The sequence below is a fragment of the Caenorhabditis elegans genome, chromosome III (assembly GCF_000002985.6).
Source record: "Caenorhabditis elegans chromosome III".
Lineage (NCBI taxonomy): Eukaryota > Metazoa > Nematoda > Chromadorea > Rhabditida > Rhabditidae > Caenorhabditis > Caenorhabditis elegans.
The window spans coordinates 2,224,126-2,246,346 of NC_003281.10; the positions used below are offsets into that span (position 1 = coordinate 2,224,126).

Below are 22,221 nucleotides of genomic sequence, written 5' to 3' on the forward strand. Positions count from 1 at the left end.
TCGGGCGTTTGATCTTCGAAGTCATGTGTTGATTACAAACTTTTAAAGAAAAAATGGGTTATGGATTTAAATCAGCTACAGGAATTTTAAACATATTATATTTTCTGAAATTTAAAGATGGAGTAGCGCCACTGGGAAAATTATTAAAAACCACTCCTTTGGTCCTAAAATGACCAAATATCAAAAGCTCGTATTTTTCAAAATTTTGGCAATTTGCCAAAAACTTTGACCGGAAACTATGAAAAATCTAAAATTTTTTGGAGTGTTTTATTATGATATTCGGTTGTTTTGGATCACTATAAGTGCATTTAGACAAAATCCCCATTGGCGCTACTCCACCTTTAAAGGAAAAGTTTTTGATATTTTTTCAGCAAAATTATTGGTTTTTTCTTTGAGATGTAACAGTTTCCAAGTGAAAAAACACCAAGTTTACTTCAATTTTTCAAGTTCCCAGCCAAAAATCATAGATTTTAAATAGGTTTTTGATATGGAAAACATACCAATTTACTGATTTCCTGTTCTTATCACTCACATTCCTTATCAATCAATTCTAAGATTGTCCGCCGTGATTTCGAACCGTAAGTCAATATCTTCTTTTTTATTTCAATTACCCATTTTGTTGTACATTTCCCGTCTTAACTTTTATACCCCCAGTATTAAATACTTTATTTTCCAATATGTCTCTTCCCGGCCAAGATGCTCAATGTGCAAAAGGGGTTTCCTTGCTCAATCTGCCTCTGGATGTTGTGAATCAAGTTTTGGAAAAGTTGGAGCCCATGGAGTTGTGAGTTACTTATTTTTAAAAAATTGCGAAGTTTTCAAATTTTCTGAGAAAAATATTTTGGCTTGAAATTTATAGGAAAACAATTGATTTGGCGGGGAATTCGAATTTTTCGCAAAGAAAAAAATTTGGCGGGAAATTCAAATTTAGCGATAAGAAATTTTTGCCAGGAAATTTACATTTTCTGATAATAAATTTTGGCATTAAATTTGAAATTTATGAAAAATATTTCGGTTGGAAATTTAAATTTTACTATGAAAAAGTTCTAGGGAAACCAAATTTTTCTAAAAAAATTTTTTTAAACTTAAATTTTATGAAAAGGAATTTTGACGGGAAAATCAAATTTTGAAAGAAAAACAGTTTGGCGGGAAATTCAAACTTTCTGAGCAAAATTTTTGGCAGGAGATTAAAATTTTCTGACAAATAATTTTGGCAATTTTGGCAGGAGATTCAAATTTTCTGAGTAAAAAATTTGGCGGGAACTCAAATTTTCTGACAAATAATTTTGGCGATAAATTTGAATTTTCTGAAAATATTTCGGTTGGAAATTTAAATTTTACTTTAAAAAAATTCTGGGGGAATTTCAATTTTTCTGAGAAAATAATTTTGCGAGAAATTTGTTTTTTCGGTAAATTCAAACTTTCTGAGAATTTTTTTTGAACCTAGTGTTGAGAACTGTTAGTTTTCCTACTAAAAATATAACCAAAATCTAAAATAAATGGGCTTTTTTTCCAGACTGACAGCTCGAAAAGTATGTAGAAGTTTAAGGACATCCGTCGATAAATTCGGACTTCATTTTAATAAAATTAGTATATACATATATGATGATAGCATTTCTATATTTTTGGACGGAATCGGAGTCACTTATTCGGATGCAAGGAATGGCAGCTCAACTGTGACCTACAATGCACAAAAAACGCTCGTTGATGGAGTAAACTTCATGGAAATAGCATCCAAGGACTTAAAGATATCACTAACTTTGAATCACACATCAAAATTAGAAATTTGCAATAAGGCCCACAACAGTCACATTTATGGCACTTCTTTATTTCAAAGTTTCAAAAAATGTGCTAACGTGAAGGTACTCACACTTATCGGGCTGAAGGATATTCTAACCATGCTCCCATATTTTGATGCTGAAACTCTGGAAAACTTTCAACTATGGGGAGCCGATGCAATTGATGAACAGATAACTATTCTGGATCAGTGGAAAAATGCGAAAAAATTTCAACTTTGGAATTCTGATTTTGACGCTAAATTTATAAGCCATCTGTTTCACTTCCAATGCTTTACTATTAACACAATGACCGAATTCTCAATAGAGGCTATGATCGAGATTAGAGATGTAAGTTTTAGTTTTTATGCCTTAAAGCCACTCCTTTGGTCCTAAAATGACCAAATATCATGATAAAACTTTTCAAAAATTTTTTGAAATTTTTTTATTTACTGTCAAAAAGTGGCAATTACTCAGTTTTTGCCACTCATAATTTTGGAAGGCGACCAAAAAAAAATTTTTTTTTCGACATTTTTTATGTTTTGATTTTGTTTAAATTATTTGTATTAAAACGTTGTAGAGGTCGAAACATACGACATTTCTTTAAATTCCCTCAAAAGCTCGCATTTTTCAAAATTTTGGCATTTTGCCAAAACTTTGACTGGAAATTATGAAAAATCTAAAATTTTTTGGAGAGTTTTATTATGATATTCAGTTGTTTAGAATCATTTTAAGTGCATTTAAACGAAATCCCCACTGGCGCTACTCCACCTTTAATTGCACTTTGTTATACATATAGTGCGCACAACTGCACCCTTCTTCATGTGAAGGGTTTATGAATTGTTCATGATAAACTAATATTGTTATTGAATTCAGCATATCAAAAAACATAACTCCAATTCCTTAAAAATCGAGGTACATACATAGGTTTTTCGTTATCTTGAACCCAATATCAATATCAGATTTTTGTGCAAAAAACTATAAACTTTACAATTACTGTATATACTGTATATATTTTTTTAATTTGCAGGATCTGTTGAGAAGAAGCACATTTGAAAGCTGCTACATATATTTCAACAGTTCAAATCCAAAAGAACTTGCAAAAGTGTTCAACTACACTGGAGGCTATCCTTGTAAAATCGAGTACAACAACAGATTTGCGGTTGAACTTGAAGAGTCCACATTTGAGCCAAATCTTTTTGAGTTTTGTGTGAAAAGATTATGAATGCAAAATTGTTTGTAGAAATACGATTCAATAAGTCAATACTGTTTTAATTTTGATAATAAATGATTTTTGTAGTCAGGTATTATACTATAAGTATAAAAAGATTGCTTAGGTCTTAACAAATTGTCAGCACACTTTTGGAATTGGAAATGTATCTGAAAAGCTTGAAAATTAAAATTTCAAAAAACACGTGTTTAGTCAAAAATTCTCAAAGGCTGAAATATTTGAAAATTAAGTTGATTTTTTTTTCAATGTCACAATGTTTTTCAGGTTTTCATCCCAACTGTCTAGTTTTAATTCTAAATTTTATTTCTCTAAATCTCACAAATGTTCAGTCTGACCTTGAAAGTTGTTCCTACCATTTCAATACACTGTTCGCTAAATTTGAGAGAAAATACGAGACCATTATTTAATTTTTCCAAAAAGTACATTTTCCACCTATTTCTACTTTCAGGTAATGATTTTTTACAGTATTGTTTTTTATAATCTGAAATAATATAAATTTCTCAATAATTTATACTTACTCTTCTATTATTTTTCTTCCATTTCTCTTTTTGTACATGTACATTTTCCCGTTTTCCAGATAAATGCTGCTAAACCTGCCTCTAGATGTTGTTAATCTAGTTTTGGAAAAAATGGAGCCAAAAGATTTGTGAGTGGTTTTTAGTAGATTTTGAAATGTTAAAAATTATGTATTTTAGAATATTTTAACTACACTGTTAGTAGTTGTTTCTGAAAAATATTAATTTGAAAATATAAAAGTTAGGACATCCTTAACTGGTAGCCCTATATTTGTTCACAGGTGGTGTAGTCGACATTTTTTATTACCTTATTAAACTTGAAATTGTCTGAAAACACGAAAATTCGTGATGAAATTTTTTGAAAAATTCCAAAAAAAAAAGTTATGGCGGCTCAAAAAATGACCTAAAATTAGTTAAAATGTTCAGTTTAACCGATTTTTCAATGTTGCATTGGCGTGATATGCAGCAGGGTTGGGCGGCAATTGCCGTTCGGCAAATTGGCAAATTGCCGGTTGCCGAATTGCCGGAAATTTTTAATTCCGGCAATTTGCCGATTTGCCGCAAAAAATCGTTTGCCGCTCACCCCTGATATGCACCATAACTGATTAAATACACGATTACTGATCTGATGCACCATAACCAGCACCTATTCATCAACGAAGTAATAATTTCCAGATTACGATCCCGAAAAGTATGCCGAACTTTGAGAACTACCGTTGACAAATTTGGAGTCAGTTTTTGGAAAATTAGCTGTCATGTTTGCAAAGATCTCATCTATATAGCTTTTGACTATGATTCATGCCAATATGTTTCTGCAGCAAATAATTATGGATTTCCAACAGATGATGAACAAAAACGATATTATGGAGAAGACTTTGTGGAGATAGCGTTCCAAGATTTGAAAATCGTACTGAAGCACGTATCAAGATTGTGTTTTACAAACGATGATAGTATCGACAACACCACTTGTTTCATTAACCTTTTGAAATCCGAAGAATGTATTAAAGCACAGGAAATTGAATTTACAAGAATCCCATTCAATGCTGTTGTCTCGATTCTACCGATATTCGATTCTCAAGCACTGGACTATATGGTATTGCTATTTGCAAAATCTGACCCTATTGAGCAATTTGAACGAATAACCTACTTGGATCAATGGAAAAATGCAAAAAATCTCAGATTATATGTTTCCAAGTTAGAAACTTCAATGCTCAATATGTTTCACTTTGAAAACTTCAGTATTGGCAAAATGTCCAACTTTCCAGTAGAAATGGCAGTTAAAATTCGAGATGTAAGTTAGACTTATATATTTTTTTAAATATTATACTTATTTTCGAAATTTTATGGATTACAGGATCTCATAACGAAAAGTACATTTCATTCTTGCTCTATAGAATTTGACACATCAAATTCGAACCCGATAGACATTGCGAAAACATTCAAACCGGAATATAATGGTGGAAACAAATTCAATTTCGAATATTCAAACAATCTCTACAAATTCAGGATCAAATATGACTTTGCTCTTTTTATTTTAAAGTTGCGACCATCACACGAAACTTATAGTCACATTTTTGATTGAATCCTATATGTTTGAGGTTTGAATTAAATTATTGTTTAAAGGTGGACTACGCTCAGTGGGGATTTTGTCTAAATGCACTTATAGTGATCCAAAACAACCGAATATCATAATAAAACACTCCAAAAAATTTTAGATTTTTTATAGATTCCGGTCAAAGTTTTGGCAAATTGCCAAAATTTTGAAAAATACGAGCTTTTGAGGAAATTTAAAGAAATGTCGCATTTTTTGACCCACCCTTACAATGATTTAATACAAACAATTTAAACAAAATTAAAAAAAAAAATGTCGAGAAGAAAAGTTTTTTTTTGGTTGACTTCCAAAATTATGAGTGGCAAAAACTGAATAATTGTCACTTTTTGAGAGTAAATAAAAAATTTTCAAAAATTAATTGAAAAGTTTTATCATAATAATTTGGTCATTTTGGGACCAAAGGAGTGGTTTTTAACAATTACCCCACTGGCGCTACTCCACATTTAATTGCTTTATTAGACTCGAAATTGTCTAAAAATACAAAATTTTATAATAAAATTTCTTGAAAACTTCTAAAAAATTTATATTGAAATCACCGTCTAATGATTGCATACAAGTTAATTATCTTGCGTTTTCAGCTTGATTTAAGTACATTTAAGGTCGATGGAACACCAGATTTTTTTGTGATGGTTTAAAGTCTTCAAATATTTTTTCGGACAGTTATAAATTCTTACTAAATATATTTATTAGCCACAAATTTCATAAAAAAGATTTTACAGAGAAAGAGCACAGCTTAAAATAAGCTTTGCACTATAAAAATAAATGAATTACAGGTTCCAAGTTCAGAGCGTGTACATGTGATCAAAAAATCAAAATCATCGGTTAAATATATAATTTCAAATTCATCGCCGCCAGTATAGTCCGGTTTGAATACTTTTGCAAGCTCGATCGGGTGTGCTTCTCGAATGTATATCTCACAACTTTCAAATGTGCTTCTTCTCATTAGATCCTGTAAACTAACTTTGTTTATTGCTCTTTTAGACTTGAAATTATCTGAAAACACCGAATTTTATAATGGCTCAAAAAATTCCCTGAAATTAGTTAAAATTTGAAATTTGCCCGACTTTTCAGCAGCTGGAAATTCACACTACCTAAATTTAAAAAAAACACCATCTAATTTTAGTTATACAAGTAAATAGGTTGATAGATCACCATATTTGTTAAAATTTTGTGACTTCTGGTGATCCATAGTTTGGTCCAAAGTTTAGCAAGAAATGGGTGAAAAAGGTTAAACTTTGGTGCAGCCTAAATCCAAGTTTTGCAAAAGTCTTACTCAACTACTGATCCAAGTTAATAGTTTTGGGCCAAAGTTGGGCAAGAAGCTAGAGCCAGATGCCGAGATGACTCATAAGATGCACCATAACTGATTTGATGCACCATCGTTGCATTTATTGAACCCTCATAACTTTTTTTACATAATTTTTCAAGAAGTTTCATTATAAAATTCTGTCTTTTCAAACAATTTCAAACCTAATCAAGCACAACTGTGAACACTTACATCTCTAATTTTAATTGCAGCTTGAGTGGAAAAATCGATCATTTCGTAAATATAGAAATTCTGAAGGTGGAACAAATGTTCAATGTATTTGCTGTGCAACCAAGAGGCCTCAAATCGGAATTTTTTCGCATTTTTCCACTGATCCGAATGAATAATCTGCTCAAATTCTTCATCACAAGCAAACATTTGAATACTCTCCAGAGCATCGAAAAATGGGAGGATAGCGAGTAAAGAGCATTCTTGAAGAGTTATTTCCTTTGCGTGAATACATTCTTCAGATTTTAAAGATTCGACTAAAATTTTCATAAAATCACATCCAGGATAGCTATCAATATAGAAGCTTGACACGTGCTTCATTGCTTTTTTCAGATCCTCAAACGCTGCCCTGGCATAGTTTTTTCCCTCAATTCGGGTTTCCTGGCCTTCATATGTCACAATCGTAGCATCCTGTGCTGGCCATAGAAAATTGAAGTAACTTTGATTTTGTGAATCGGGAGCTGTAATTAAACAATGATATTTTGAAATCAGTTTATCTCCCAAATTTGTCCCAAAAAAATCAGTTATGGTGCATCTAACCGATTATGGTGCATCCAACCAAATCTTGCGCCATTTTGCAACAAAAAAAAACCAAAAATTGATGTTTTATATGTTCAACACACACCTGTGTCACTCGGAGATGCACAAGCTATGCCTAAAATTTCAAATTTCCGAAAAATGTTAGATTTTTCATGTTTTTCAGTGATTTTTGCGAAGAAATGCTCGAAAAAATCAAGTTCCCCGTCGTTTCTTACCATTAAGACTTCGATTTTTGTCCGCCTTGGTACTTGAGTACTTTTGGGCCTACAGTAACCAAGAAGCTTTGAGCATATAGGAAAAGTTGCGAAAAGTTCAATTTTTCTGAGAAAATCTGGCAAAAGTTACATTTATTTTTTCGGTGGCCGAACTTCTAGATTTTCTAGGCCACCAATCGAAAATAGAGATAATTAGGCCGATTTTTTTTTTGGATTTTTTGATAAATTTTTAGTGTAAAAACGTAATTTTTCTCGAGATTTTTGTTCAAAATTCTGAAAATCTACAAAAAAATTTTTTCCAGATTTTCAGAAGTTTTCGGTCGGAGCTTTGAGCATTATATATATATATATATATCTTTTTTTTAGGTGCTGCGTGATTTTCTACGATTTTGGGTAGTTTTTATAACGTTTTTTTCCAAAAATATGGCTAAATTTTCAAAAAAAAAGTTTTTTCTTACCTTTACTGTATTTTATCAGATTTCGGTCCAATTCAAGTTCAATGAAATTTTCGTACAAGTAAATGTGAATTTCATCAAAGCAAATACCAAATTTATCTACGGCCGTCCTTAAACTACGACATACTTTTCGAGAAACCAATCTGTAACAAAAATTTGAATAATTTTAGAAAAAAAACCGCTGAGCATTTTTTGAAACAAATTTTCAGGCCCCTTACCAGACCATTCTGGAGTGTTTAAAAAAATAATTAAAATTTTTTTTTCATAGTTATTAAGCTTTTCAAAACATTCTCAAGTCACGGAAAAATCCAACAAAATTTTTTTCTTTTTTTTTCAATTTTGAAAAAAGACTAGTTTCAAAGTAAATTTAAAATAACTCACAAATCCAGGGGCTCCATTTTTTCAAAAACTTGCTCAGCGACATCGAGTATATCTAGCAAAGTTGGTGTCTCGGGCATTTTGGAAATTTTCTAAAAATTGAGTAGCAAGATCTAAGAAAAATCTGAGGAATCACTACAAAAAAGGAACAATTTCAAAATATATTCCTAACTCTAATACAAGACGGAACACACATTTTTGGAGGGCTGTTCAATTTTGAAAATCTTGTCGTTAATGTTTATAACCACAGGAGAATTGAGAGATAATAAGAACAAACAAAAAATTGATTCTTGCTACTTCTTAGTTTGTAGCAAACTCTGTTTTCCTTGTTTTTTGAAAAAAATTTTGTATTCCAAAAATTTTTCTCGAGTTTTCTAGAAGGACCTAAAACATTCCAGAAATTTTTTTGAATTTTTCAAAAAGTTTCAGAACATTTTTGGATACTTTCCAATTTTCCAGAAGGATCACGAACATTCCAGATTTTTTAAAAAGTTTTCAGAGGTACGTAGAACATTTCAGAAATATCTCGCAAATTTTCCAGAAGGTTTTTTTCTTAATTTAATTTTTTTTCAAAGAACATTCCAGAAATTTTTCGAATTTTCCAGAAAGGCTGGTAACATTCCAGAATATTTTTAAAAAATTTCCAGAAAGTTCGCGTAACATTTCACAATTTTCTAGAATATTCCAGAATATTTCAGATTTTTATTTAATTTTTCCAAAATGACCTATACCATTTTAGATTTTTCTCAAATTTTCTATAAGAACCTAGAACATTCCTGATTTTTTTTGAATTTACTAGAAGTTTCCCGTCGAACCAAATTTTTTCGAATTTTTCAAAAGGTTTCGGAAAACTGTAGAATTTTATAGAATTTTCCATCAAGTTTTTTATCAAGTTTTCCAGAAAGTTCCCGTATATCCCAATGTTTTTTTTTCAATTTTCCGAAGAAAGCCTGTATTTACGATTCTAGATTTTTCTCGCTATTTCCAGAAAATTTCAGAACATTCCTAAAAAAATTTTGGTTTCTCCAGAACGTTTAAAAACATTTCAAAATTTTTAAAATTTTTTCAGGTGCAGAGGAACATTCCAGATCTCTCGGGGAGGCTATGCCTAACCTACGTCATTGTACAGTTTACCTACCCATCAATATTTACCCCATTCCTCATGTTCATTGTTTTTCTGCGTCCGTTTATCTTTCTTTGATAAACTCACTACATATATAAGATAAGAGCACAAGGGTTCCTTGTGCAAATACTTTATTTCTCGATGACTTCCTGGTGGGATGGTCTGGTCTATTATTGATTTTTTCCCGAACTTCGAATTTTCGAATTGCTAGAGCTCTAGCTGTAAATTTTGGTAAGTTTTGCTCTACGTAAAATTTCGAAATGTCTACTTTTTTCAGATGAGTGAATTTGAATTTCCGTTGCAACGGACTCATTTGGATCAATGGAAAAATGCAAAATATTGGAGTTAGAGATTTTGGTCTGAAAATTAATTTTTTTCCAATATATGCAGATATTTTTCAGACTGAGATCTCGTAAAGTATGCCGAAGTTTGAGAACAGCCGTTGATAAATTTGGAATCTTTTTCGATGGAATTATGTATTTTTTTCGTAGAGTTGTAAATAATTGTAATAAATAATTTTATATGTAACTAGCATAACACATCTAGAAATTGTACCAAATTTGAAATGAAGCCATGAGAAATTACCGACCATAAAAATGACGTCATATTTAATATTTGTTCATATTTAATACTTTTTCAAAATTGTTTTTTAACTGTGAACTTTTTGAAGTAAAACTTCAACTAATTTTAGGTCTTTTTTTAAGCAGCCATAACTTTTATTTATGATGAACTTGTATTTAAGCTCGGCCACTAATCCAGGCCACCGTCAAAATACTCGTGTTTCTAGAAAAAGATGACTACTGCTGTGAGTAAAACAATTGGCAGGTGTGCGAACGGAGGGGGGTGTCCCAATAAGGTCAACCATATGACGTCATAAATTGTGCGAAAGGACGTTCATCAGGTGGATGTCGCAACGTGGCCTATGACGTCATAAATGCAGTTGCCAACTGCTCGATCGATCGGTTGCCATATACGTACGCACATAAAAAGGCACACTATGTATAACCAACAATGTTTTTCTTGTTTTTTTTTTCGATATGTGAATTGTTAACTTAATGGACCTAATATGCCATATGCATAAACCAGCTAGAAAACATTTTTTTTTTCGAAATTGGTTTTTTTTAAACTATGCATAATTGATTGAAACTGTGAACTTTTTGAAGTATAATTTCAAATTTAAATTAATTTTTGGTCGTTTTTAAGTAGCTATAATTAAAAAAAAAGAAGTTTTCAAGAAGTTCCATTATGAAATTTGTCGTTCGACTACACAATATTTAAGCGCAAATAAATAGTGTTTTTTACAACTTTTTGTATGAGATTATCTCAAAACGTATTGTTTTTTAATCTTTTCTCCACTATAGATTATCTTTCCAATTTCAGAATGCCGTTCAAAGTGTTCAATTTTCCATTGAGCGTCCGTAGACAAATTGTCAGCGAATTGAATATCCTCGACGTGTTCAACTTCTCAGTTTGCTCACCAAAAACAAAGTCAACAACCGAAAATATACAAAAAGACGCGTTCATCATGATGAAACATATTTGTCAGAGAACTGATGCCGGGGAATTGCATAAGATAATTATGGAAAATGATGAATCGAATACGCATCTCACTGTACGTTTCGAGAAAGTTGACGAGAGCCAGGTCGGGAGATATGGAAAGCTATTCAAATGGGTTATAGGGAAAAATGCTGTTACATGCTGGTGAGTTATTTTGGGTTTTTTTTTGGTTAGGGTGAGATCGAAAACTTTAGACATGTTAAGCAATAGCTGACCTGTTGTGCTTAATCCCTATGAGTCTGGAAATATCTGTTTGAAGATTGAGCTCTGAATTTTGTTGATTATTGGTTCATGCGCCAATTTCAATTTCAATGAAACTTTGTAGAATAGGTTAATTCTTATGTTTTCCGAATTGAAAGTCATATTACAATTTATAATTGTTACTGGCAATTTCAAAAAATTGAAGTAAATTTTTGAAGATATTAAATGAAAAAAAACGTTTATAATTTGAAAGGTACAAAATGTAATTTTAAAAAACACATTTTGGGGGGAACTAAACCTATAAGTACCAACAATTTTCATTAAATCGAAGCACTGACCAAATTTGTTTCAGCGCTGACCAAATTTGTTTTAGCACTGACCAAATTTTTTTCAGCACTGACCAAATTTTTTCAGCACTGACAAAATTTGTTCCAGCACTGACCAAATTTGCTATTTTTTAAATAATTTCAGCATTTGTATCACATCAAATGAAGAAATTGTCTTTTACTTTAATGGATCAGCACTGCAAGATGTTCATCAAGAAGTGTACAATGTGATTGATAACATCCATATGACTGCGAAAAATGAAGTTGCAATTACACTCCAAAAAAACGAAACTAGACCCAGTTGCCTATCACCAGGCGAATCCGAATACTCCTGTTGCCTCCCAAAATTGAAAAATGCTGATGAAATTTCGATTTTTGCACCACGGTCTCGGTTGGAACCCGGAATTATTATCAATTATAGCTTCCTTGACGATGTATTCTTGAAATGTCCCAATTCACAAGTTGCACGGATATATGGTTTGATTGATAGTAGGATTAAAAAAGAATGCTGCTTGTTTGATGTCAAGGAACATGAATGTGGAGACTTGGGTCCAATGGCTTATCGAATTATGTCCATGTTTAGAGGACAACATTTGTCTTTAAAGGCAGTCTTAACAACAGAACCCGTGATTAGTTACTTGAAACACTGGGCCAGCGGCCGGAAACATCAGAATATTGAAACACTGGAAGTAGGTGTTGAAGGATTTGTTTCGATGCGATACGCTGGGACAACAATTCTTGAAGAATTGAAAGCAAGACCTTGGAATGGTGCGAGAAGGCCTAGGAATTATATTTTTTCTAATAAGTAAGTTATATACTATAAGGGGGAGTAATAAGTTTCATATCGATTTTTTTTTGAAATCATGGGAGTTTACGTAATCAATAATGATTATTCGTTTGACGGTAGCTTAGAAAATTTCTGACCAACTTAATTGTCCTAGGTTGGAACGTGTTGTTATTCTAATGTGTCTTATTGCGGTTTGATCTACAAAAAATGTGGGAATTTTTCTCCCAGATAAATGTGACGTCGGAACACTCTTAACCATGCGAGATCAATTCCCGCGTTTCTCGGAGATCAAACCAGAATGGGACACTCTGACACCACGTGCACCTTCTCACGCTTCACTAGTTTATAGTTCAAATCTATGTAGTAGTTTATCATTTTTCAGAACGCACGGAAAACCGCAGATCTTCGATTGTGTAAAATGGTTTGACATTAAAGGTGATGGGAAGCTGGCTTCAATTCTTGTCGGCCATTCCGATTTTAAAATGGTTGTTTGGAATGGCTCCGCTACGAGCCTTCTCGCTACTTGTGTATTGGGTTAATTGTTGTATTGGTTCCCACATAAAAAGTTCAAATTTATCAAATTATGCATTTTGAATAAACGTGATAAAAATATTTTAATTTTCTCATTTTTCACCAGTACATGAGTTTAGTTGACAGCTAACAAGCCACACATTGTAAGATTATATAATTTAAAAAAAAACTAAACGTTGATATACAGTGCCGGTCAAAAACATATCCCATTTTTGATTTTTGATAAATTTACAAATTTTCCAAACAAGCACAACTTTAAAACTAGAAATGTTATCGAAAAAAGTTCAACTGATGAAGTATTGCCCATAATTACGTCTACTTGTATCAAATTGTTTAAGTTATTTGCCAGTGTCATGACAAGAAATTCAGCGGCCGACATTTCGTGAGCCCGTTTTTGACACTTTTTACTGATTCGGCCGTATCTCGATAACTAATTTTTTTTCCGAACGTGTTTTTAGAGTAAAATATCAGGTCGTCCCATAAGTTTTTGTACTTTTTTTCGAATTATTCCCAAAACTTTTTCGGACAATTCTAAGATTTTATATTGATGGTAGCTTGTCACCAACTTGTCACCTTATTGCAGCATAACTCTGGCATCCCAGGTCCCCGCGGTTCTTTAGAGAAACGAGTAACTATAGAATCAGCTTTTTACACCATTCCTTCTGGAGTTTATTCTACACCACCCAGAGCTTAAAGTAATGGTTAATATATACTGTCAAGTAGAAGCTTCCACACTCTTGTTTTAAATAATTTTAAATTTAGTATAACTATTCCGGAAAAACTACTGTAGCTAAACACAATTGTTGAGGCCAATTGAATATGGCGTCCGAGTTTTTGATTCCTGCGAAGCCGCTCCAAATGGAACGGGTGCATCGTGTATGTTTACGATAAGTGCACATCATGTGCAGTTAAAATTTAAAAAAATTTAATTTTTTCAGTCATGGGGAGATGTTATAATTGAGAACATTGTAACCACACTATTTTGTACTTTTTAACAGTTGGCTATAGGAGTGATTGAAGCATATATTGGTCCATTTAGTCCTCGGAATGAAAGATAGATAATTAAGTCTAGTGTTATTTAGAAGTGGATCAATGTATCATAAATAAAATAAAAAAACTTTACTGGTGGCCTCTTCGTTCAAACAATCTACATGGCCAACCTCATGTGATACCCGACATTTATAGTGTTGGGCTTCTAACTTATGATTGAAAAATCAGCAAGTGAAACAAAGTTTGTATTTGTACTATGCAAGTATTGTTAAATAAAATTAGAGACAACAATCAAAATAATCCCATCACTTTTAGTGAGAAATTATTCCATGAAGATGTTCACTCAGTGGGTGATAAACATGAGCCAAATAGCCAACGTCCAAAACGGCTAATAAGTGCTAATGATAATCTGAACCATACTTAACATGTATTTTGAATCATTATCTGTACTATTACTATGTTTTCATGTTCATTGATTAATTCCCTGTGAATAGCAGGACGAACGAAAACACCTACCAATATTTGGGTATGTCACTATTTTTGGCTCTGGTTTCCGTAATTGTTATCAGGAGGATCTTCAAATAACGCATAAAAATTTTAACAAGTAGTACATACTATACATGCGCATTTATAAAAGATTCGATTTTGTTCTGTCAGTTTAGAACTTGTTCAAAAAGTTTTTAAAAAAGTACAAAAACTTATGGGACGACCTGATAGTCTCCATACTACTTGTCATCAATTGTGTCTACTCACTTAGTTCTGAAAAATTCAGCAAAAGAGTTATGAGAGATTAAACTTAAATAGTGTATGGCCACGCCTCGAACATTTCTCTCAAACGGTGAATTTTTCTCCTGAATCTTGATATCGTGTTTGAATATAGTTTAATTATGATTTTACAAGTATTATTTCTAGAAAATGCTCAAAAAAAATTATTCGAACTAAGCAACCTGATTGTTGGTTGTAGCGGGTGAGTGGTACCTAGTGAGCGACAAGTTTGCACTCCCATAACTTTTTTGCTGGATTTTTCAGAACAAAGTAAATAGACACAATTGATGACAAGTAGTATAAAGACTATTTCACTTCAACAACACTTCCTGAAAAAATTTAGTTTTCGAGATACGGGCTTACGAGATGTCGGCCGCTGTATTTCTTGTCATGACACAGGTAAACAATTTAAACAATTGGATACGAGTAGACGAAATTATGGGCAATATTTCATCACTTGAACTTTTCTCGATAAGTTTTCTAGTTTTAAAGTTGTGCTCGTTTGGAAAATTTGTAAATTTATCAAAAATCGAAAACGGGATTTGTTTTTGGCCGGCAGTGTAGAACAACAAAGTAATAAAGAATATGATTCGTCTTTCATAAACCCAAAAACTGTTACTTTGTAGTCAAGAACACTGAAATGTATGTAAGGCAGTCTTGAAAATAAAAATGCTATAACTTTTATTCAATCAACTAAAATTTAAAAAGTCGGCTTATTGCAAAGATTTCCTTTACAACAGCAATATCCACCATTAGTGGTACTACGGCAACCGCCTCTGAAAGGCTGTGTGCATTGAGCTGTTGCGCATCCAAACGTGCTATCCTTTTCATCTCCGTCTTTTGTTACGTATGTCCTGAAATTTTCACCTAAAATTGCTCATTATCATCTATAAACTCACGTCATACAAATATCACCGGGACACTTTTCTTGAGACATATTTGAATTAGTTCCAGAGGGTGATTGGGTTTGCGTGCCTGTAAAGTGTTAAAAAAAGTTAATTTAAAATTAAAAAAAAACTAGCGAACCATAAAACACCACTCACCAGACCATCATTCCTTTGCAGAAATAATAGCGACAAGCACCAGCAATAGGAAAAGCTGCTTCCACATTTTCTGATGGATGAAAATGAATTGTCTTATCTGTTTCATGCCAGTTAAAACGATAAAATTCAAATTTAAAATCTTGATAACATAGTTGGAAATCAAGTTTTTAATTTCACATGTACGAAACCAATGCACATTTGCTATTGAACTCTTGATTCGGAACTGGTGATGTATAGGAACTGATAAGAAATTGTTGGCGCCTGCAACTTCCCTCAGATAGCAAACTCGGTAGAGTTTGACAGGAAGGGTATAGTTTTCATTGTAGAAAGTACGAACAGTATATGTCAATGTTTCAAAAAATCTTGATTCATAGCAGAAAACATGTAATTTGTAGTTATCATTCACATTCGCTACATGGAATGAGACAAGTTTGCAATAAATTTGTTGTGTGCATCCGGAAACTGCCATTTTGCCAATTTGCCGATGTGCCGAAAAATTTGGCCGAAAGTTTCTAGAGAGATTTGTTACAAGTCGAAAGCACTTGAAACTGTGCCTTTTTGAAATTTTTTTCCTGTGTTGTCCAGAATTTGCTTACTTTTCAAAATAGATGGATGCGTACAATGTTGCCAATTACAATTAAAATTCTGAAATTTCCAAAAGAAAAGTGCAAAACCACAATTTTCCGAAAATTTTCGGCAATTTCTTTTTTCCAGGCAAATTCGGCAAACCGGCAATTTGCCCATTTGCCGATTTGCAGGAAGTTTTCAATTCCGACAATTCGCTGATTCGTCCAGTTGCCGGAAAAAAAATGGTTGGCCGCCCACTCCTGATAAAATTCGTATGTCATGTTTTTGAATACAATTTGAATTCTCATTTGGTTCTCGGTTCCAAAAAAGTTAATTTTTCTACTACTAGTTAAACACGCAAAACATAAATCAACAGCTGAAATACAAAAAAATTGAAAATATACTCAAAAATAACTCTTGATTCAGGTGAAAATATGCTGACGTTGAAGTTGGTAAAACTGCTTTTAAAGTATACGTCTACAAAAAATCTACTTGCTCTCATGAATTCTACGAGCTTTTTTGACCAGCTTCAGGATATACAATATGCTTATAATTTCACAAGTTTTTTGATGTTGTTGCCAATTCCTTGTTTTTTGATAGTCAATGTTTTAATCACACCATTTTACATGTTTGTCTATAAGCAGAACATCAAACGTGATGAGAAGGTAGAGTCTTTTTTTTTTGGTATTTCAAAAGAGCCAAACTTATTGAGCCTTTCTGAGAAACTTAACATTGCATTTAATGTAAGGACAATCCCCTGAGCATAGGTTTTAAAAGGGACGTTTTGGGCTCACCCTAAACATATATTATACACCATGCACAGTGCCGGCCATAATTCTATCCAATTTTCGATTTTTGATAAATGTTCAAATTTTTCAAACGAGCACAACTTAAAAACTGGGCATGCTATCGAAAAAAGTTCAACTAATGAAGTATTGTCCTTAATTACGTCTTCTTGTTTTCAATTGTTTAAGTTATTTACCAGTGTCATGACAAGAAATACAGCGGCCGACATCGCGTGAGCCCGTTTTAGACAACTTTTACTGATTCGGCCGTACCTCGAAAACTAATTTTTTTCCGAAAATGTTGTTAATGTAAAATAATCTTTATACTACTTGTTTATTGTCTATTACCTTTGTTCTGAAAAATCCAACGAAAAGGTTATGGAAATGCAAACTAGTCGATCACTTACTATTAGCACTGCTCATGCTCTACAACCAAAAATTGGGTTACTTACTTCGAATATATTTTTTCGAGCATTTTCTAATAATTACAAACGTAAAATTACAATTAAACTATATTCAAACACGATATCAAGATTTAGAAAAAAATTCATCACTTGCGAGAAATGCTCTAGATGTGGTCGTACACTATTCAAGTTTAATCCCTCATAACTTTTTTGCTGAATTTTTCAGAACAAAGGTAATAAACACAAATGATAACAAATAGTATGAAGATTATTTTACTTTAACAACATTTTCGCAAAAAAATTAGTTGCCGAGGTACGAGCGCGATCAGTAAAAGTTTTCAAAAACGGGCTCACGAGATGTCGGCCGCTGAATTTCTTGTCATGACACTGCCAAATAACTTAAACAATTTGATACAAGAAGTCGTAATCATGGACAATATTTCATTAGTTGAACTTTTTTTGATAGCATGCCCAGTTTTTAAGTTGTGCTCGTTTGAAAAATTTCTAAATTTATTAAAAATCGAAAATTGGATAGAATTATGGCCGGCGCTGTATGTATGTAAAGAAATTTCAGATGCCTATATTTCCACTTATGAACCACTTCTACAAAATGACTCGGACAACTACTGTGATAATATTGTTTATCATACTTGGCCTGTTTATGTGCTTTTTCACACAGTCAAAGAATCGCATGTAAGTTTTTCTTTCATCCGAATTCACTTTTTTTAAAGGTGGAGTAGCGTCAGTGGGGAAATTGCTTTAAAACATGCCTATGGTGCCACAATGACCAAATATCGTAGTAAAAAAATTTTAAACAATTTTCTAAATCTTATATGAATTTTTGAAAATTGAAAAAATCCCAGTTTTTGCCTAATTCCTATTTGAGTTACCGTCAATAGTTCGATGTTCGATGGAGCGCACTTGCATTATTTTAACTTTTATTTATCAATTTTTCTTATTTTTGATTGATTTTTTATGTTTTTTGAGTAATTTTACTGGAAATTTAATGAAAAATTCAATATAAATGTAATTTTTTATTAAAAAGCGGTCGCTAAAGCCTAAATCTTTGAAATAGATTATTTCAGGCTCAACGTCGTTGGAAAACGTTCTTTCTCTGTTTTCAATTTTTTTTAGTGAACAATCTACATTTATCTTGAATTTTTAACATGAAAAATCAATCAAAAATAAGAAACATTAATAAATAAAAGTTAAAATAATGCAAGCGCGCTCCATCGAACATCGAATTATTGGCGGTAATTCAAATAAGAATTTGATGCAATTCGAGATTTTTTCAATTTTCAAAAAATCATATAAAATTTAGAAAAATATTACAAATTTTTTTACTATGATATTTGGTCAGTGTGGCACCATAGGCATGTTTTAAAGCAATTTCCCCACTGGCGCTACTCCAGTTTTAAATGAAAATTGATGGCGTACACCTTTCTATTTCCAGTTTTGCATTAGCGTCACTTTTCCCGGTTTTACTATTAATGGAATCACTTGTTATTCTGACTCAAGTTTATCATTGGTTGATATTCCTTCTCGCTGCCGAGCGAGCCATCATCTATTTTTTTCCATCGTCGGAAAAACGAGTTTTGTCGATTCTCAAGTCAATTCACGCAAATATCCATTACATTTATATTTATCACCTACTCATAATTTTAATGCTTAAAATTGGATTTCGTCGTGGGAGGATGTTCAAAAACGCTTATTGGTACAACCCTGAGCTCCTTTTTTGGGTAAATTAGAAGCTCAGCAAAGAAAAAAAAGAAGTTTTTAAGAGTTGGCATATGTTGGGCTACATCTTACTAATCATTTCCGCACTCCTCTATCTTCCCATTATGATAAGTGTTCGGAAACTTTCACATCTGGCTTCGGCGCAAGAGAATAAGCCGCAAAAGTACATCTTCTGGCAGACGATGATTGTTGTTATTTTTCAATTGGTAAGTGTAGAGAGACCGTTTTTTGTTTGAATAAGTCATTATCAAAGCTTTTTCAGATATAAATGCCTTAAAAAGATAAAGGAACCAGTTATAAACTTACAGATCTCACTGGTTCAATCCCTTACTTTGGTACTAATAAATAAGGAAACAGAAGAGATCGATATGGTTTTACTGACTTTCACGATGATGATAATGGATACAGCATATGCCCCTTTGATCATTCAGACTTGCTATTTGGGATGTAACAAACGGAATGTCAAAATGCTAGTCACGTCAAGAAACTTGAAAAAGCTGGTGATAGTCGTTTGTGATTCAAACGATTCAGCCGTTCATGCAACTGTATGTAACAGTTATTTTCATTATGTTATATGTATTTCAGACTGGCCGTCTGGAAAGCATTTAAAGTCCCGTAAACCGGACCTAAAACGGGAGTTCTACTGATTGAATCCCTGACACTGATTGGGCTATTCTCCGTGTACCTATATATATATAAGTAACCTATAAGTTAGTGTTTTTTTTTGCAAAAGTTTCCAATCTGCTGTTCTGTAGTAATATTTTTAAAGTCAATTTCTCTGTTCAGGTGAGAAACGCTTAACTTATGTGAATAGAATTTTTCTGATCTCACTCTTACTTCATCCAATTTTTGATATATTTTCTTAACAAATTATAAAAACGAGATGAATATATGTTTTTTTTTCAAATGCTGAATGTATAAATATTTTCATGCAAAGCTTCAAAAATATTAACATTTCGGTGTCATTCCTAGCTTGTCACAACTCGAGACGCCCAACTGTAGCTTGGGGAGCCACGTGGCAACGTCTTGCACTCCAGAAATCGACGAACAGCGTTTTGATAAGGTGTTATAAAGTAAATTTGAACCATCGGATCGAGCAAACACGGCAGAGTGCCCAGGAATGTTCCAGCGTACTGGGAGTATGGGAACTCCTGTCCTGTAACTATTATGTATTAAATTATAAGCTCAAACTGAGCTATCCACCCACGTGGTGCCAGGCTGTCTCATTGTGGTTTGATCTACAAAAAATGCGGGATTTTTCCCCCAGGAAAATGTGACGTCAGCGCACCCTTAACCATGCAAAATCAGTTAATAAGTCTCTTCTCCCGCATTTTTCCAAGATCAAACCAAAATGGGACACTTTGACATCCCGTGTCTACCTGAAACTTGTTTGTAAAGGTATGCGAGTTGCTGCGGCACATAACTGATCATGGGCAGCAGAATTTGAAAGTTGAGACCCTGCAATTAAGTTGACATATCTAACAAACTTTCGATCTACACACCTTCATCAAAGTACGTAACATTACACGTGAAGCAGGCGACGTTTGTGGTGACATATGAACCTTCAACATCTTCATCGCCTGATGCTTCCAGTAGCTTCCAATGACTGGCGAGTAGAACGTTGCAATTGTGAACATCCAGTTCCTCGCCTGATAAACTACTTCCGTGGGGTCAAATCCTCCAAAATCCAAGTAGGGAGTGTAATCGTACTCCGGGTGGAGGATCAAGGTCTCGTTGTGCACTGCAGCGTGGTTCGACGGAGCCGTTAGCATTAGGATCTGGAAAAAAACTAAACTTTCAGTTTTATCATAGAAAATCACCTGTGAACTAAATGGGAATATATAGTGCACGGAGTACAACAAGGTCCAACGGTGAGCCTTTTTCGAATCCAAATGCACAAGACACATGGTACGGTAGTACATTGTGTGTAGATTGATCACACAAGCTGTGATTCCAAATGCCTGAAAAAAAATGCATGGTGAGCTTTTAAATGAGCTTAAAATAGGACTAAAGGCTTGCACATTTCGTCAGTGCTGGAGTAAATTTGTCAGTGCTGTAACACATTTTGTCAGTGATGTAACAAATTTTGTCAGTGCTGGGACAAATTTTGTCAGTGCTGGGACAAATTTTGTCAGTGCTGGAATACATTTTGTCAGTGCTGGAACAAATTTTGTCAGTGCTGGAGCAAATTTTGGCCAGAGCTGGAGCAACTTTGGTCAGTGCTGGAAAAATTTTGTTCCAGCACTGACCAACTTTTGTCAGTGCTGGAACAGCTGTAACAAAATGAACCAACCCTCCACAAGTGGTAGCAGTGTAGGCAAAAGTTTGGCCCAATGTACTTGCAGGGTCCGTCACACAGAAGTGCTGTAGACTGCTTATTCCCCACTGTTCTGGAAAAACCAATATCACCATTAAAAGCATAACAAAAAAAACCAACCTAGACTGTATAACAAACGCCATTGTAATTGAAATCATCATTACGGCATTAGCAGGGTAGAGAAAAAATCGGAGTGGTTTCAAAAGTGGTGTGGTAAAGTTGTGGATGAGGAAAAACATGATGAGGAACAGACTCGAACATGACATGAAAAAAACTGGCCAGTAATAGTGGAAGAAGTAATAGACGAATTCCATTTGGAGTAGGACTGGAAATTACACTGACCAGGAAAAAAAAAAGAAAAAGCGTGAAATGTTATTCCAAAAGTTCCTTGTGCCATTTTTTCTTGAAGTTGGAGCGTTTCTTTTTGTTAATCATAGGTTGCAGAAATAACAACCGACTAACATATGATTTGCGTGAACTATGAAAAGTCCTCAAAGGTTCTGAAAACTCCTGAAAATTCTTGGAACTTGGTCGTATTTTCTCAAAGTAGTGAAAACTTTTACCATAGTTAAAACAGTAGATACCTAATTGGTACAAAAATTCCCTGAGGAATTTGCGGTGAAAATTGGAAAAACAGTAATATATTTTTGGAATTTCTTATTTTCTCTCCCCTGCCCAGCCTATGCCTAAGCCAAACCCTAAATTTAAGCCTAAGCCTAAATGTTATGCGGAAACAGGTTCCTGTTAAAAGTTGGATGACGTTATCGCGAAAAGGGAAATAACGTGTTTCTTCTTACAAATTAATGTGAGTGGGAATTTTTTGAAAATTTAAA

General features: G+C 33.2%; 7 protein-coding genes, 1 long non-coding RNA gene and 1 other non-coding gene across 9 annotated transcripts; 6 read left to right on the forward strand and 3 right to left on the reverse strand.

The window, feature by feature from the left end:
* The first annotated feature begins 546 nt into the window (after window positions 1-546).
* Window positions 547-3,073, forward strand: fbxa-38 (F-box domain-containing protein). The gene is made up of 3 exons (NM_065114.6): window positions 547-784; window positions 1,517-2,126; window positions 2,806-3,073. The coding sequence occupies exons 1-3, from the start codon at window positions 678-680 to the stop codon at window positions 2,998-3,000; spliced, it is 912 nt and encodes a 303-aa protein (NP_497515.1). The 5' UTR covers window positions 547-677; the 3' UTR covers window positions 3,001-3,073.
* Window positions 2,101-2,121, forward strand: 21ur-13555. Its single transcript, NR_052132.1, has one exon.
* Window positions 3,074-3,581: 508 nt separating the features above from the next.
* fbxa-62 (F-box domain-containing protein) lies at window positions 3,582-5,143 on the forward strand. The gene is made up of 3 exons (NM_065115.4): window positions 3,582-3,652; window positions 4,197-4,812; window positions 4,876-5,143. Exons 1-3 carry the CDS (start codon window positions 3,588-3,590, stop codon window positions 5,101-5,103), a joined length of 909 nt encoding a protein of 302 aa, NP_497516.2. The 5' UTR covers window positions 3,582-3,587; the 3' UTR covers window positions 5,104-5,143.
* A 723-nt stretch (window positions 5,144-5,866) lies between these two features.
* On the reverse strand, window positions 5,867-8,335 carry fbxa-47 (F-box domain-containing protein; the record flags this gene model as incomplete). The annotated part of the gene is made up of 4 exons (NM_065116.1): window positions 5,867-6,082; window positions 6,632-7,128; window positions 7,881-8,020; window positions 8,259-8,335. The coding sequence occupies 4 exons, from the start codon at window positions 8,333-8,335 to the stop codon at window positions 5,867-5,869; spliced, it is 930 nt and encodes a 309-aa protein (NP_497517.1).
* A 1,180-nt stretch (window positions 8,336-9,515) lies between these two features.
* On the forward strand, window positions 9,516-9,908 carry C39B5.16. The gene is made up of 3 exons (NR_166997.1): window positions 9,516-9,609; window positions 9,656-9,735; window positions 9,780-9,908. It is a non-coding gene; the product is annotated as a long non-coding RNA C39B5.16 (long non-coding RNA).
* An 850-nt stretch (window positions 9,909-10,758) lies between these two features.
* Window positions 10,759-12,862, forward strand: C39B5.2 (F-box domain-containing protein). Its single transcript, NM_001267927.2, has 3 exons — window positions 10,759-11,079; window positions 11,608-12,267; window positions 12,632-12,862. The coding sequence occupies exons 1-3, from the start codon at window positions 10,760-10,762 to the stop codon at window positions 12,786-12,788; spliced, it is 1,137 nt and encodes a 378-aa protein (NP_001254856.1). The 5' UTR covers window position 10,759; the 3' UTR covers window positions 12,789-12,862.
* A 2,340-nt stretch (window positions 12,863-15,202) lies between these two features.
* On the reverse strand, window positions 15,203-15,512 carry C39B5.10 (GRANULINS domain-containing protein). The gene is made up of 2 exons (NM_001381764.1): window positions 15,435-15,512; window positions 15,203-15,389 (listed from the first exon to the last, which is right to left on the reverse strand). Exons 1-2 carry the CDS (start codon window positions 15,470-15,472, stop codon window positions 15,236-15,238), a joined length of 192 nt encoding a protein of 63 aa, NP_001367646.1. The 5' UTR covers window positions 15,473-15,512; the 3' UTR covers window positions 15,203-15,235.
* Window positions 15,513-16,645: 1,133 nt separating this feature from the next.
* srz-56 (Serpentine Receptor, class Z) lies at window positions 16,646-19,718 on the forward strand (the record flags this gene model as incomplete). Its single annotated transcript, NM_065119.2, has 5 exons — window positions 16,646-16,810; window positions 17,909-18,027; window positions 18,788-19,073; window positions 19,116-19,277; window positions 19,380-19,718. The coding sequence occupies 5 exons, from the start codon at window positions 16,646-16,648 to the stop codon at window positions 19,716-19,718; spliced, it is 1,071 nt and encodes a 356-aa protein (NP_497520.2).
* Window positions 19,719-20,039: 321 nt separating this feature from the next.
* srd-67 (Serpentine Receptor, class D (Delta)) lies at window positions 20,040-21,702 on the reverse strand (the record flags this gene model as incomplete). Its single annotated transcript, NM_065120.1, has 6 exons — window positions 20,040-20,227; window positions 20,451-20,529; window positions 20,574-20,849; window positions 20,892-21,032; window positions 21,365-21,461; window positions 21,509-21,702. The coding sequence occupies 6 exons, from the start codon at window positions 21,700-21,702 to the stop codon at window positions 20,040-20,042; spliced, it is 975 nt and encodes a 324-aa protein (NP_497521.1).
* Window positions 21,703-22,221: the final 519 nt, after the last annotated feature.